The sequence below is a fragment of the Coccomyxa subellipsoidea genome (genome assembly GCF_000258705.1).
Source record: "Coccomyxa subellipsoidea C-169, whole genome shotgun sequence".
In the NCBI taxonomy this organism is placed as follows: Eukaryota; Viridiplantae; Chlorophyta; class Trebouxiophyceae; family Coccomyxaceae; genus Coccomyxa; species Coccomyxa subellipsoidea.
The window spans coordinates 797,587-813,034 of NW_005178042.1; the positions used below are offsets into that span (position 1 = coordinate 797,587).

General features: G+C 54.5%; 1 protein-coding gene across 1 annotated transcript; it reads left to right on the forward strand.

Moving 5' to 3' along the window:
- Positions 1 to 562: 562 nt before the first annotated feature.
- COCSUDRAFT_21258 (Coatomer, alpha subunit) lies at positions 563 to 11,993 on the forward strand. The gene is made up of 24 exons (XM_005651662.1): positions 563 to 683; positions 762 to 820; positions 989 to 1,028; positions 1,240 to 1,365; positions 1,478 to 1,646; positions 1,776 to 1,930; positions 2,082 to 2,235; positions 2,368 to 2,444; positions 2,573 to 2,724; positions 3,045 to 3,199; positions 3,502 to 3,647; positions 3,904 to 4,104; positions 4,440 to 4,596; positions 5,026 to 5,228; positions 5,709 to 5,933; positions 6,295 to 6,553; positions 7,120 to 7,338; positions 7,898 to 8,070; positions 8,481 to 8,656; positions 8,862 to 9,030; positions 9,316 to 9,491; positions 10,066 to 10,288; positions 10,864 to 11,006; positions 11,419 to 11,993. Exons 1-24 carry the CDS (start codon positions 681 to 683, stop codon positions 11,558 to 11,560), a joined length of 3,702 nt encoding a protein of 1,233 aa, XP_005651719.1. The 5' UTR covers positions 563 to 680; the 3' UTR covers positions 11,561 to 11,993.
- The last annotated feature ends 3,455 nt before the right edge of the window (positions 11,994 to 15,448 follow it).

The window sequence follows — 15,448 nt, forward strand, 5'->3', positions numbered from 1 at the left end:
AGTGACTTGGTGGGATATAGTTACATAGGCTTTGCTCTGTGAGGCAAGCTTGGCGCAATAGTCTCTGCAGACCCTGATCTTGTCTAGCAATCCCATCAGGATGATCTTATTTGATGTACACTGAATGCTTAGTAGTGGTGCAATGGACAATAAGCCCATAACATATATACGCCACTGAATTAGGCATCTTCTTGCATGGCTATTTCTGTGTCATGCCTGGAATAGACCTTCCTGTCGAAGCTGTCGTGTTATCACAACGACAGACGGTCTGTGCTCTCGTGTATCTCGTGTGGCAGTCAGGTTTATGAATTAAGGCACCCGCACAAGAGGTCAGCTCTGCTTTGCAAATAATTGTGCACTGATATCATCGATGGTGCCGTACTCCTTTACAAGACAATTCTCATGACAGATAGTCCATGCACGATGTCACATGCACAGCGATACCACAAAGTTGCCTAAATAGGAAATTCAGGAGAAAGGAGGGAGCATTGGAAGAATTGCAGGATCTGCAACCCTTCATCATCCTTGTGGGCATCCTTGCAGTACTAAATTGCGAGAACATTGCGAGTCCACTCATTGATGAGGTCATGATAAGGGTGTCACGAGTAGAGCAACCAGGATAGTTGCAGGACAGGATTTGCTCGAATTAGTCGCCCCAAGGGCGGTCTTGTGCAGGCCCAATGGTAAGCAATGTTTTATTTGAGATAATTGATGTTATAACTTGTTCTGGCCCATGTACTGAATAAATTTGCTGGACGCAGTTGACAAAATTTGAGACAAAGTCCAATCGGGTGAAGGGTCTCTCCTTCCATCCAAAGAGGTGAGCTTATTTTGCAAGCATTGGATGTCGTATTGAGGGCAGATGTGTTCCCGAAGGAAACACCTTCGCTTCAGTTTGCACTGAGATGCACTGATTATGCTCGATTGCTCTAGTTGTAACTGGCCTAAACGAATCTGTTGAATTTCAATAAAATGGGTTGTGCCGCAGGCCATGGATTCTGGCGTCATTGCACAGCGGGGTTATACAGGTCTAAGCTTTTCCACCGTCTTTGCTGCTTTCTGCTTGCAGCTGATCAGGCTCATATGTTCTTGTCTGTTACTTCTGCAGTAGTGTCATAGCAGTCAGAGACTCTTACTGGAAACAAACTTTCGAATCACGTTGTGCTCGCGCTCAATGAGGCTCACCTTTCGTTTGTCGCTCTGTGACCAGAAGCTGATTGATTGTTGTGTGGGTGTCAGCTATGGGACTATCGCATGGGAACGCTGATAGACCGATTTGACGAGCACGATGGACCGGTTCGTGGGGTGCATTTTCACAAGTCTCAGCCTTTGTTTGTGTCTGGTGGTGACGATTACAAGATAAAGGTGAGATGCCCAACTTCAACCTTGCTATGAGTTGCGGGGACCGAATGTAAGCATGCCCAATTTTCCCATTTGTACACAATGCACCACATGATTGCATTCGTGCCCAACGCAGGTGTGGAACTACAAGCTTCGACGATGTCTTTTCACGCTACTGGGGCATCTGGACTACATCCGTACAGTGCAGTTCCATCAGGAGTACCCCTGGGTGGTCTCTGCCAGCGACGACCAGACGATCAGGATATGGAACTGGCAGAGTCGGACCTGCATCAGTGTGTTGACAGGTCTGGCCTTCCACATGGTCGTCCTTCACAGTGATGAGGCAGTGGTGCATGACTGCATTGCAAGGATGCTTGCATAATGAAATTCAGGAGGTTTAGAGCAAACTGATGATTTTATTCGTCTGCATGCAGGGCACAACCACTATGTGATGTCCGCCTGCTTCCATCCAAAGGACGATTTGGTGGTGTCTGCCAGCCTGGACCAGACTGTGCGTGTTTGGGACATCAGCGGCCTCAGGAAAAAGACTGTCGCCCCCGGAGGCGAGGACATGCTGCGGCTGCCACAGGTACCCTCCTAACAAGCCCTCTGATGGACCAGATTCACCCTACACATAGGTCCTTGTCGGCATGCAAAGCAAGCTTCACGAATAGTCAAGCAGACAAGATCAGTGATGAGTGCGCATATGGGTGATTTTAATGTCTGTGCTTAAATTGCAGATGAACTCGGATCTTTTTGGTGGCGGGGATGCTGTGGTGAAGTATGTGCTGGAGGGACATGACCGGGGCGTCAATTGGGCGGCGTTCCACCCGACACTGCCGCTCATCGTGTCAGGCGCAGACGACCGGCAGGTCAAGCTTTGGCGGATGAATGGTGCGCGCCTCATTCTCCATTGCCTCTTGAGAGCCTCCCTGGCTATATTGTAGGGATTAGGTGAACGCCTGCTGCCTGCATGACATGACCTCAGAGCAGCTGCATGATCAGTGTGTGCTTTCTATTGTGCAGATACAAAGGCGTGGGAGGTGGACACCTTGAGAGGGCACGTGAACAATGTCTCCTGCGTCATGTTCCATGCACGGCAGGTCAGACCCTCATCCACCTTCAATTGCAGAACTAGATGATATTTCAGTGGACAAGCCAATGCTGCATGAGGAGATTTCCCCGGATGTTCAGTGACTTTGGAGCTGAGGTGCGGTATGTGTGCCCCCAGGACATCATTGTGTCCAATTCGGAGGACAAGAGCATCCGCGTGTGGGACATGTCCAAGCGCACGGGCGTGCAGACCTTCAGGCGCGAGCACGACCGCTTCTGGATCATGGCCGCGCACTCCGAAGTCAACCTGCTGGCTGCAGGCCACGACAGGTGGCCCCCTCCCAAACATTCTTCTGTTGGCCCCCAAATCACCTGCTACACTGCTACTGACAGGATGTTACCTTCCAGATTGTGTTTGTTTGCACCCCAATCACGTGCTGCACCCTCCTCCAAATGCAAGCCCTTCACGCGCTGTTTCGGCTGGCGGTGACAAAATCGAGGAGGTATGATGGAGAGGACTGCCATGCAAGGGTGCTTGCAGAATGTTTTTCGAGATCATCTTCTGCGCTGGCTGGCATCAGCGCGATCGAGAACTAGATAATGAAATTGCCGTGCATGTGGCATGAGTCGTATGTGTGTGTGTGCTGCAGCGGCATGATTGTGTTCAAGCTTGAGAGGGAACGCCCAGCGTATGCGACGCACGGGGAGACGCTGTTCTATGTCAAGGAGCGTCACCTGCGTTCGTATGACTACACCAACCAGCGCGACAGCCCCCTCATCTCGATCCGCCGCATCGGCAGCTCTGGTGCATTTCTACTCTCTGCATGTCCTGTCACAGTATCGTGTGTCTCATTGCGCAGGACTCATTCCTTTGTCACAGCCTTCCTTGTGACTCCTGCATGCTATGATGAGATGATGGCAGGACAATGGCAATGGCAATAAATAGCTGCTGCCTCTGCTGCAAAGCATGCTGCACATGCAAGGCACTCAGGTTTCAAATCGGGTAGTGTCAGGGTCGGATTTCAATCAGCCACCCCCAACGGAACCTTCTGTGAGGTGAGAATGCCCACTGGATGGGAATCTGAATGCCATGTCTCTGTGGGGCAGGCACCAACTCTGGGCCGCGCACGCTGAGCTACAATCCGGCAGAAAACGCCGTGCTGCTGACCTCGGACGTGGACGGCGGCTCCTACGAGCTCTACCTCATCCCCAAGGACGCCAATGGAGCTTCGGTGGTGAGCAGCACCCTCAGCGTCACTAAATGTGCCGTTAGACAGCTTCAGGGATGATCGAAGATTTGGTGCTCACGGGTTTTTCAGGAGTGGAGGGCGGGCTCGAGCGCCATCTTCAGCTTGCAGCAGGACCCAGTTCTGCTATCAAAATGATGTCATGCACGACCAAGTGCATTTGCAAGTGGGCTGGGAGGCCTGCAAGCTCTTGGTGGCGGGATTTAGCCGGCACTTCATTACTGACTTGCACTAAGCATGGCTGCTCCTATCATGCTTGCAGGAACCAAAACGGGGCATGGGCGGTTCGGCGGTGTTCATAGCGCGCAACCGCTTCGCGGTGCTGGACAAGAGCTCCAACCAGCTGCTCATCAAGAACCTGCAGAACGAGATCACCAAGAAGTGCGCCGCCCCGGCCGGCGCCCCCACCGATGCCATCTTCTATGCCGGCACCGGCACCCTGCTCTGCCGCTCCGAGGACAAGGTGCGCCGCAGCCCCTCAGGGCGAACCGTTGTTACACCAGAGTGCGTGCGCCTGCCTGTATCAGGGCCTTCCATAGTCGCCACTTTACACATGCTCCAGGGTTACGTCTTGCGTCGTGATGTTCAGTCATCACACCGCAAAAGAAACCCTTGTGCTGCAGTATGGTGGGCACATGTGATGGCCTTAAGACGGGCAGGCGGTGGTCAAAAGGCCTTGGCAGACCAGTGCGCATGCTGCCCTTCAAGCTCATAGTTGAAAAAAAAATTCAATATGCCTCGTGAACTGGGGAACGGATTCTTGGCGTGGATGATGAGGGTGGCCTGGTGCTGGCGCAGGTGGTGCTGTTTGATGTGCAGCAGCGCACGTCGGTGGCAGACCTGAGCACGCCCTTCATCAAGTACGTGGTGTGGTCGGGCGACATGAACCACGTAGCGCTCCTGTCCAAGCACGCCATCATCATCGCCAACAAGCGCCTTGGCCAGGCCTCCACCGGTAAGGACAGGGTTACATCCCTTGCGCGGCCTAGTCAGCCGCTGTCATGTGGAGACCTCTTGACGCGGTTCATTGGAGAGGACATATTTTTGGTCCCTTCGATGTGCCTGGAGTTTTCTCACCGGTGTCAATGTGGCACATCACATGGCCATGAGAAGTGCATCTCGGTGAACCTAAAACAGGATTCTCAACATGAGCTTGAGCGCCGTGCTTTGCGTGCTGGCTGCCTGAAGGTCAAGCCTGCACTGCTTTGCAGACATGTTCTATAGAGAACTGTCAGCAATGCTTTGCCGCAATGCCAATTCGGTGAATCTGATGATGGGTGGCTCCCACCGTATGGGTGCAAGGGTGGGTGGTCTCAAAAACCCTTGCATGTGCATGCTTTGGGCGGTAGTAATCAGCTCCTCAGGGGAGTTTGCACTGCTGCAGTGCACGAGACGATCCGGGTGAAGAGCGCGGCGTGGGACGACAGCGGGGTGCTGATCTACACGACGCTGAACCACATCAAGTACTGTCTGCCCAACGGCGACTCTGGCATTATCCGCACCCTGGACGTCCCCGTCTACATCACCAAGGTCTTCGGCAACACCATCTACTGCCTCGACCGCGACGGCAAGAACCGCCAGATCGAGGCGCGCACCCCACCCTATTGATCCACGCCTCCTTGACGCACACCATAAATGCCTCTCATCCCAGCCTTTCTCTCGGTGCAGCTATGAGTCCCCATGCAGCTTACAACAGTGCACATCCGCCAGCTGCCAGCAAAGTCAAGGGTACTGGGCTTGCTGTAAAGAAGCAATTCCATAGCCTTAGGATCTGCGTCTTTCCGGCAAATACCATGACTCTTGACCTGGCGTCGGTGGCTGAAGGCATTTTCTTGCACTGGTGCTTTATGCATTTCTTTCCCCATCAAATGTCCAGCCATGGACCAGACATTCTCCACATTCTCTTCATGTGGACCTGTCAGGAACAGCGTGTGCTAGTCTTGCCACAAGGTGTGCTGTTGGTGCGCCGTGGAGGAGCTCATGCAGTGCTCCCTTGTGACATCAAGAATATTTCTGTTGCTGTTGTGAAGTGAAGACTGACGGCGTGAGCTGCTGATGTGCGCGCAGGTGGACACGACGGAGTATGTGTTCAAGCTGGCGCTGCTGCAGCGCAAATTCGACCAGGTGCTGGCCATGATCCGGGGCAGTCAGCTGTGCGGGCAGTCCATCATCGCCTACCTGCAGTCCAAGGGCTTCCCCGAGGTCGCGCTGCATTTTGTGCAGGACGAGCGCACGCGCTTCATGCTCGCCATTGAGTGCGGCAACATTGAGGTCGCCCTGCGCTCCGCCCAGGTACGGCCTGCTATCTGGGCCCCTTTGTGTGACGAGCCCAAACGTGCAAAGGAGCATGTTTTCCCGTGCATGCATCGTAGCTCATTTCCTGCCGGGATGCTGTTGCCCCTGGGGTGCTGAAGTGCTACTCTTAGCCATGCATGCCCCTCCAATGCACTGCAAGTTGCACAGCAGATCTCAACCATGCATGCTTGTCAGTTGCATGTGAATTTGCTATCCTGTCTTCCTTTGGAAATCCCGCTCAATGGACTTCATGCTCGACCATACGACTTCAAGCTCAAATGAAGTACTCGGAACTTGCTGTACGGCAACGCTGCAAGTATATTGCTGACGTGTCTGGATGGCTGTTGCGGCTGCGCAGGAGCTGGATGACAAGGAGACGTGGCACCGGCTGGGAGTGGAGGCTCTGCGGCAGGGGAACCACCAGATTGTGGAGTACAGCTACCAGAAGACCAAGAACTTTGAGCGCCTCTCCTTCCTCTACCTCATCACTGGCAACCTGGAGAAGCTGGCCAAGATGCTCAAGATCAGCGAGATGCGCAACGACGTTATGGGCTCCTTCCACAATGCCCTCTACCTTGGGGACATCCGCGAGCGCATCCGCATCCTCGAGGAGGCCGGTGCGTTTTCACTGTGCCAGCTCAGCTCTGTGTGCCAGCTCAGCTCGCATGACATGAGCACCAAGGTGCTGCAGCTGAGACGGAGAAAATGCAGGCGCATTGCAAGGTTCTGCATGAGGTGGTCGAGAGGAAGGCTGCTTGTTGCATGGCAGTGGGGCAGCAAAGATATCTATTAGGCAAAATAGGTATCTCGTGGGGCAGGAATATATCTCACTAGTGGTAGATATGTTCTCTGTTTCCTGCCATGCAACTAGCAATTTTTGAACCCACCCAAGTTGAGTGTCGTCGCCAGTCAAGATACCCTATCTGCCATCTGCAGAGAGCCAATTGAAAGAAGAGTTCAAAAGAGCTCGGTGTCGGCTTTGGTAGAACCCTTGGAGTATCATTCCTGCGTCCAGCAAGCCTCCAGAGAGCCTGCCTTCCGACCTCGCACATGTGCATGGCTCGCGCAGGCCCAGGCAGCGTCTTGTCAGGGCAGTCAAAACCCATGGAGCATCATACCTGCATCCAGCGGGCCCTTCAGATGAACTCTTTCCTGAGAGCGCTTCTGTGCATGTGCGTAACAGGCCAAGGCGCGCTGGCGTACGTGACGGCGGCGACGCACGATCTGGAGGAGGACGCGGCGCGGATCGAGGAATCGCTCGCACCCGAGCTGGTGGCGGAGCTGCGCGCGGGCCTGCAGCCGGACGCGCGCCTGCTGCTGCCGCCGCACCCCATCCTCAAGGAGGACAACTGGCCCCTGCTCACCGTCTCCAAGGGCTTCTTCGAGTCCCTCGCCGCCGGCGGTGCGCACCCCTTGCCCTGCTGTCTCTCCTATTCCCCATGGACTCGTCCTTTCAATCCATTGGACCCTAATGCAGTCTGCCTCTGTTTGAGGAATGGTACTGCATGATCTGCCTCCTTGATCGCCTGCAATCCATAGTGCAATGTCACTACAATGGGCATGACTCGTTGCCTGCTGATCTGGACCCATGTGGTCCGGCACAGTAATGTAGGAAATGCTCGAAATGCTGCCAGCGCGATTCCTGGTTGTCTTTTTCCTTGACCTCTCTAAAACTGTCAATTAGCTGGTGTCTGCGCATTAGGGACCCTCCCTTCCCTCTTTGCCTGTATCTGCATCAGATGGGTATGAGCAAAGGGGCAGGTGGGATGCACAATGCGCAGTGTATGAGTCCACACCCGGATTAATTTTTCACCGTATCATGTGGGCTGAGTCGATGCAGGCAAGTATCGAAGGCTACATATCCGGTTTGCCTTTAAGATAACTACGACTGCACACCAACTCAATTGCAGCACAGCTACATTTCGTCATGTGACTGACATGCGCCGCGCTCGTGGCTGCAGAGGCGGGCAAGGGAGATGTTGAGCTGGAGGACGAGGATCTGGACGCGGGCGCATGGGGCGATCCGGACCTCGACCTGGAGCCGCACGAGGACGGCGACGCCAACGGAGAGGCCGACATAGACCGCGCCGAGGGAGACGAGGACGAAGACGAGGAGGGCGGCTGGGAGATGGAGGTGCTTATCTACTTCCATGCCTCACTTACACACCTGCTGTTCAGTCCGCGAGGCCCATTGACGTGTGCATCATGGGATTTGCAAGGCGGCACGGGTGCATGCTGCCCAAGCACTGGCGTCTTGACCTTGCGCCCTTCCAACGCGCACGTCAGTCGGCCGAGAACGTTGGTGCTCTGACTTTGCAGATGCCCTGTTGTGCACATTGGTACCATCATATCCTATCACCAGAGGCAAGTCCAATAGCGGACAAGCAAATTCAACAACGGGAGCCTTCAGCGCCCGGGCCAGCATTGACGCACTTCCTTTGCTTGCATATATGTAGGTCTTTCAAAGGGCATCGTTCAGGTGAAGCGCATGCCCGTGTGGAGGGACAGGACAGTGACTGAAGGGTGCCCTGTGTATGCTTGCAGGATCTGGAGCTGCCGCCAGAGGTCATGCAGCCGGTGGCGGTGGCGGCCGAGTCGGCGGCGTTTGCCGCGCCAATGCCGGGAGTGCCGCCCTCGCAGCGCTGGCTGCAGAAGGGCAACCTGGCCGCCGACCACGTGGCAGCCGGCGCATTTGACTCCGCCATGCGCCTGCTCAACAGGTGCCCCTTCTTTCCGACGTCTGTTCAGTTTCTCATTCTCAATGACAGACTGTATTGTACATTGTAACCATATGAAGCGGTGTGCTTGTCTCTGATAATCTGGCATGCTTTCAATATTTGGCCCCACATCCGGCACTAGCAAAATTTTTCCTCAAAATCTGCGAGGTAGCATTGATGGGCTGAGGGCGTCTTGATTGCCGTGCAGGCAATTGGGCATCGGCAACTTTGAGCCGCTGAAGGCGCACTTCTTGGAGGTGTTTAGCGGCGCGCAGGCGTCGCTGCCAGCCCTGCCGGGCATCGGCGCGCTCCCGGTGGCCCTGGACCGCGGCTGGAACAGCGCCGACGAGCGCAAGCTGCCCACCAGCCCCGCCTTGGTGCGGCCTCACTTCTGCTTTTCAGTGAAACTTTACTTCTTAGCTTTCTACATCGCTGATATCTAAAACAGCCAGTAGAGAAGGGTTGCAATACCTTGTGTCCCTCTGCTCAATCCTCTGTTCTTTGCATCTTCTTGTTGCATCTTCAAGACACTTCTATGCAACATGCAAAGCACATGCCGTAAATTGTTGCCTGGCAAGATCAGGGCCCTTGTCTTGATTGAGAGTGCGAGAGCGATCCTTAAGACGTCCAGGCTTTCAATGTATTGGGCATGGTGCTCGCAGCCGTACTCGCTGGGCATGCTGGAGGAGAAGCTGAAGGCGATGTACAAGTGTGTGACGGAGGGCAAGTTCAGCGAGGCCCTGCGCCAGGTCAACGTGCTGCTGGCGCTTATCCCCCTCACCATCGTGGACACGCGCCGCGAAGTCGACGAGGTCAAGGAGCTCATTTCCATCGCCAGGTGCGCTGCACGCCTCGGGCCTTCCCTGGAACGTGCGTCATTCGGTATTGCCGCTAAGCTGCATGTGGCACCTATCTAGGGCGGCTGCTGTGTCTCGAGCATTCAGTTTCCGGGGATGTGCATTCCCCCAGTGATGTGAGCCGCATGAGTTCGTCCTGTACGCTATGTGAGCCATTCCTTCTAAAAATATCTTCCCGCATGCAAATGCATGGCTTCGGGCTGCTTTCCCCATTGTCAGGCTGCTTTTTTTGCCTTTTTGCATGATTATAGGTAAGTGCCCTTTTAAGGGATACCTGCAGCTGCTGATCACAAGGGGCATGAACTCGCAGGGAGTACAAGTGTTGGGCTGAGACAGCTCTTCTGATGGGCTTTGCAATGGTTGCCAAATCGAAGCTGTCTTGTGGCTTGCAGACCTCCTTGTCCTGTGAACACACTCGCGCCTGCAACGACCGCGCAGGCCGTACAATCTGCGTTGGGCTCAAGACAACTTTTCTGCTGGGCCTACAACACTCGATCACGGCCCCATGGATATATGTCCACATGCGCTCCTATAAAACTGGCAAAACGCGCGCAGGGAGTACAACATTGGGCTGCGGTGCGAGATGGAGCGCAAGGCGCTGGCGGAGGACCCCAAGCGCGCGGCTGAGCTGGCGGCCTACTTCACGCACGCCAAGATGCAGCCGGGCCACGTGGTGCTCTCCCTGCGCTCCGCCATGACCCAATTCTACAAGCTTGAGAACTTTGCCACCGCCGCCATCTTTGCGCGCCGCCTGCTCGAGATGAACGCCCCCGCCAAGGTGCGCCCCCTCACTCACCCCGGCGCCCACAGTTTAGGGGGTATGAAAAACCACCAGGGTACTGGGATACTCTTTGGTACCCCCCTGATAGTCTCCCTGACCCACACTTGTTGTCGTGCGTTGCCTGTCCGGCAGAGGCTCAGGGCCTGAGGACAGTACCCCACAGTGATAATGCATCCTTTGCTTGTGTGGATGCATTATTTAGTGTAGGGTACTTGACTCAGGCTGGTAGCCTTTGAGCTATACAGCTACATTGTTGTTGGCATGTCCATAGAGCATTAGTGCGGGATAAAAAAGGACAGGAATGCTTATTGAAGAGCATCAACGCCCTCATTATCACTCCCTTTGCTGATGATTCACCCGTTGTATTGGAAGGATCAGTCTTCCAACGGTCCCGCTGACCCATGATTTGAGACATTGATTGCGGGAGTTTCCCTTTTTTGGAGCGACTGGTGCTGATGGGTTTCTGAGCTTTCTGATATGAGCATTGGTTTGGGGACTGATGCCCTGAGGATTAGAATGTCGGTGCTGCTATTTCGTTGTTGGGCTGATGGGGATGTGGTGGCGCGGTGCAGATAGCGACGCAAGCGCGGCAGGTGCTGACGCTGTGCGAGCAGAAGGGCAGCGACAAGGTGCAGCTGGAGTACGACCCGCGCAACCCCTTCGACATCTGCTCCCTCACCTTCACGCCCATCTACAGGCAAGGCCTGAAGACATTGTCTTTGTAGTTTAGCCGCCCAAGTTGCCCTCCTTGCATGCCTCTAGAATCTATGCACCCCAGGCACCCAAATCTCATAAAGGCCCTCCTTGCATTCCGCCAAATCTATCTAGAGAGAGAGGTATGCAATTTTTAGGCAGTGAGAGCGCCAGGAGATGAGAGAAAGGGCTGCCTGTAATCTCAACCCTAAGGTGCTTGCTTGACCTGCCAATATGAGAGCACCTGATAGCAAAAGCAGGAATGCAAAGACAGTCTATCTGGCTCTGCTGGTACCTTGCAAGCAGAGCAGTTCAGGATACCTGTTGTGCATAGTGCTTCAGAGGAAGTGCCATTGGAAGTGAAATGTTGCGCTGGAAGTAGATTGGTGACAGCAGAGGTGATATCTAAGGAGGGAGGTGATTGGTGTGCGCAGGGGGAACCAGTATGTGGAGGACCCCTACACAAAGGCCAGATTCCAGATGGAGTGCTCTGGCAAGATCAGCCCCGTGGGCAACCTGGCCATCATCGGCGCTGGCGCCTCTGGGCTCATGTGCTCTCACACGCAGACCCGATGAAAGGAGACAATGCCATTGATGAAAGCGACTGCCTGATTACAGCGGTCTGCTGTCTGCAACCTGGGCGCGCTCTGTGTTTGTTGCGGCAGCAAGCGTGTAGGCTTCTACTGAGAGTCGCAGTAAAGGCTAAGGTAGCTATGGGTTATCTTGACTTTGAGTGTGTTTATGGGGAGTCTCTCTTGGCGCTTTCCAACATCCTATTCGAATTCAGGCAAGCTGTGTGCTCAGGACCTATGAGAGGACACATAGAACACAGATTGGCGTCCAGCCAGAGGCTCCTGGATTGTCTGCAGTGTTGGCTGATTTGCTCATATTCTAGTGTAAGGTCATGCGATACGAGTCCATCTGATCTATCATGATCAGATCCGATCTGTCAGAGTCTGTCCATCATGATCTAGATCCGTTACAGATTTTAATTTGGAATTGCTTGGGCTTGCGTACTTGCAGCAACAACATCTGCATGTGCACACCTATGGCTGGCCAGTGGTCCTCGAATGCACACCCATAAATATCTCCTGCAAACTTTTAAACTAAAGTGGGCATGGATGGCACCAAATAATTCTCTCCCTTTGACTTTGTCCCAGGTGGAGCCCTCAGGAGGTAACCGCCTTCCAGATCTCAGATCTGAGGACACAATGTTAATTCCAAAAGCCTGCAGGTGTTAGCTTTTATTATTTCAATCTGTTTGGTTGCAATGGCGGATAACGCTCATGCAGGAGGCAGCATGCAGAAGCAGGAAGAGAGACCAGATGACGATGCTGAAAGTGTCTTCTCAGACAGCGAGGAGGAGGGCGAGGTGCTTGGAGGAAGGCGTGATGTTGCCAGTGATGCAGAGGATGAAGGCGACGCGGACGCAAAGGATGATGCTGAAGGAGCTGCAGGTGAAAGGAAAACTCCCCCGTGGCCTGATGCTTTGCTGCAGGATGATCGCAGGAAGTTTGCTGTGTTACCGGCCAGATATGACATACTGTTCACTGATCTTCTGTCTTCTGTATCGCTTTTCCATGTTTGGAATCGTCAAGAGTAAACGTCAGCTTTGTTCCTTGAGGGCAGATCACTTCGTAAGCGTGCATGCAGCGCGCCTATACATTCTGTTGTGGTACATCAAAACCACATCTTTTGGTGTTAGTTTCTCGCGTATGCATTGTTGGGGACCATTGGAGATTTCGGGCTGGTCGAGTGTTGTCATCAAGTATACGCAGTCCATTAACCTCTTCTACGATTATAACGTCATTGATCGTCAATTCTGTTGCTTTCTGCCAGATGTCGAAGCAGAACGCTTTGGTGGCCTGTCTATCAGAGACACAACCAGAGCTGATGCCGTCGAAGAGGAGGGCTCCACATCAGTAGAGGGCGAGTATGAAGATGGAGAGCTGCAAGAAGGTGAGGATTCCTCGAACAACCAATACAGACGGCTAAGATACCCAGCTATGCTCAAACCAACAGCACTGCTTGCAACTGCCGACAGGGTATGCGAGCGAGGTGGAAGAGGAAGGTGAGCCAGAGAAGCCGGAGCCCCAGTCAAAGCCAGCAAGGAAAGTCCTGGAGCCTTTTGAGGTGCCCATGTCGGGAGCGTTCTGGATGCATGATGACCGAGGAGGGGATGATAAGGAAGGCGGCGAGGGGTGAGTCCTCAATTGCATCAGCATCTCGCCTCACCCCTTGGGGCGACACTGTTCAGATTCAGCGGTCGTGCAGGCTGTTGCATTGGCATTCAGGTCTGGCGAGGGCTTGAGCTGGATTTCTCTGTTGCCATTTGTGCAGGCAAGTGAGGCGCCGACCCAAGAAGAAGCTCTTCAACCCAGACGATGATGGGGAGAAGTGGCAGCATGACAGATTTGAGCTCTTGGACATGCCACCTGAGTACGATCAATACAGGGTGCACCCCAGACCCCACAGTACATATTGCAATTTGAACCACAATCGGAGTTGCATAATAATGCTGGGATGCATTCAATAATGACGTGGGTGACCAATTTCTCACGCATACATGGCATGCCTGTGCAGGGTTTCCTTCAGGAAAGCAGGCGCGGCAGAGGCAGGAGCGGAGGCAGGTGTGAGCAACCCTTTGCCACGTCACCCTAGCGTAGAGTAGGCATGTGCAGCCTTGTTCTGAAAAGATTCCAAGCTAATGGTCCTGAGATCCTGGTTGAGATTGCATACTTGCATGGGCAGGCAAGGGATGCAGGAAGAGGAGAATGCACCTCCGCCGGGTGAAGGCTTTGAGGTGGGCAATGGCAGCATCTACGATGACTCACAGTATGACTCATCGGCTCGCGGCGGGCGCGGCCGGCGCGGTGGCCGCGGCCGCGGCAGAGGCCGAGCCTGGTATGCGGGCGACCGGCAGCAGGATGGCTGGCCAGATATTGGAGACCAGAATGCACAGGTTGCGCTTTGTTTACCCCACGTCAGGCATTGTTGGCTTGAGGAAGAATAGTGTACTAGAAGACATAATACTACTTACAGACCTTCTTCTCTTGAGCCATGTGTCAGGAACGAGTCAGGAAGACTTACCTGCCGACCCCTGCATGTAGGATCTGAGCAGTTCAGGCCTTTCTGTTGCTTCCTGCTGATATGCTCTCTTGGCCACCATGCAAAAGAGGCTGCTTGTATTTGCAGGCAGTGCAGTCATACACCGATGGCCGGGGCAGGCGAGGCGGCCGCAGCCGAGGTATGAACTCTTATCATGGGAACGGCGCGGCAGTCGCATATGACAGCAGCAGCCAGCCAGGCAAAGGCAGCAGGGGCGGCAGGGGTGGCAGGGGCAGAGGCCGGCAAGGTGAGCTACCCCTTCCTCGACATGAATGGCTTCAGAGGAGATTATATGTTGGGCAACTCCCTCACACCTTGTCGCAGTGCATGCACATATGAGCGAGCGGGTGTGCGCAATGCAGGAGACAAGATACAGGAGGAGTGGCCGAGCCTCCCGGCGACGCTGCAGGCGTCTGCCTCAGGCTCCAAGCTGAATGCCACGGCCAAGGACTTCACGCCGCCGGTCTCCGAGCACGGCGGCCCCCCTGCCCCTGCAGCAGACTCCGCTGCGCAGCAGCCGCGCGCCAGCGGGCAGCTGCCGTACCGCCCTTATGTCCCGCAGCCAATGCCCGTCCCCCAGGTCTGTGTTTCATCAGAAACTGTGGGTTTGCTTTAGTCTTCAAGGGCAAATTTCTGTGCTTCAAGATTGGCATGCTGTGATCACCATAGCTTCTTTTTTGGCTGGTCACCAAGTCTGCTGAATCGTAGATGCACTTGTGGTCAGGTGGCGTACGGAGTGCCAGTTGGGCCCGGCTTTGTGCCAGGGCCGCTGCAGCAGGGCGCGGCTGATGCGGCCAAGCAGCGTCCGGTCAAGCGCCCTGTGACAATTCAGGCACCCCCAGACAGCCAGCAGACCGCAGAACCTTTCCCACCTCCTCAGGTGCCTTTGCTTGCCCTTAACGAGCAGCCCCCCAGGATTTTGTGTTCTTGACGTTTTGTGTTCTCTACACTTTGGATATTGGCAGAGCATGCCGCCGCAGCTTGGCAGGTCATGACTCAAAGAAGCTGTTTTGCCTTGGCAGGGATTCAGCAGCGAGGCGGCAGGACAGCAGCCCAATGGAGCGCCACAGGCTGGGCGCGGGCGCGGCGGCCGCCGCTACTCTGCTATGGCCGGCAATGTGTCAGCGAGTTGAACAGCGAAGAACTGACTGCATGGTCAGTCACTGGATGCGTATCAAGTACATCAAGTCTCCAGCGTTGGGGCACCTGTTTTGGTGTGTGATTGCGATGTGTTTTGGTCAGACCAAATGATGCCGTAGACCTCTGGCATTTTTGCAAAATCCTTTTGGCAGCCAGTGGCACTGAATGCATATGATATCGGTATCTTAGCTAGTATGCTACGTAGCTGTCAGTAGT

Coding starts and splice junctions, on each gene's coding strand:
- COCSUDRAFT_21258 (XM_005651662.1), top strand. Junction 7,339..7,897: donor CGAGTCCCTCGCCGCCGGCG/GTGCGCACCCCT, acceptor TCGTGGCTGCAG/AGGCGGGCAAGGGAGATGTT. Junction 8,071..8,480: donor AGGGCGGCTGGGAGATGGAG/GTGCTTATCTAC, acceptor GTATGCTTGCAG/GATCTGGAGCTGCCGCCAGA.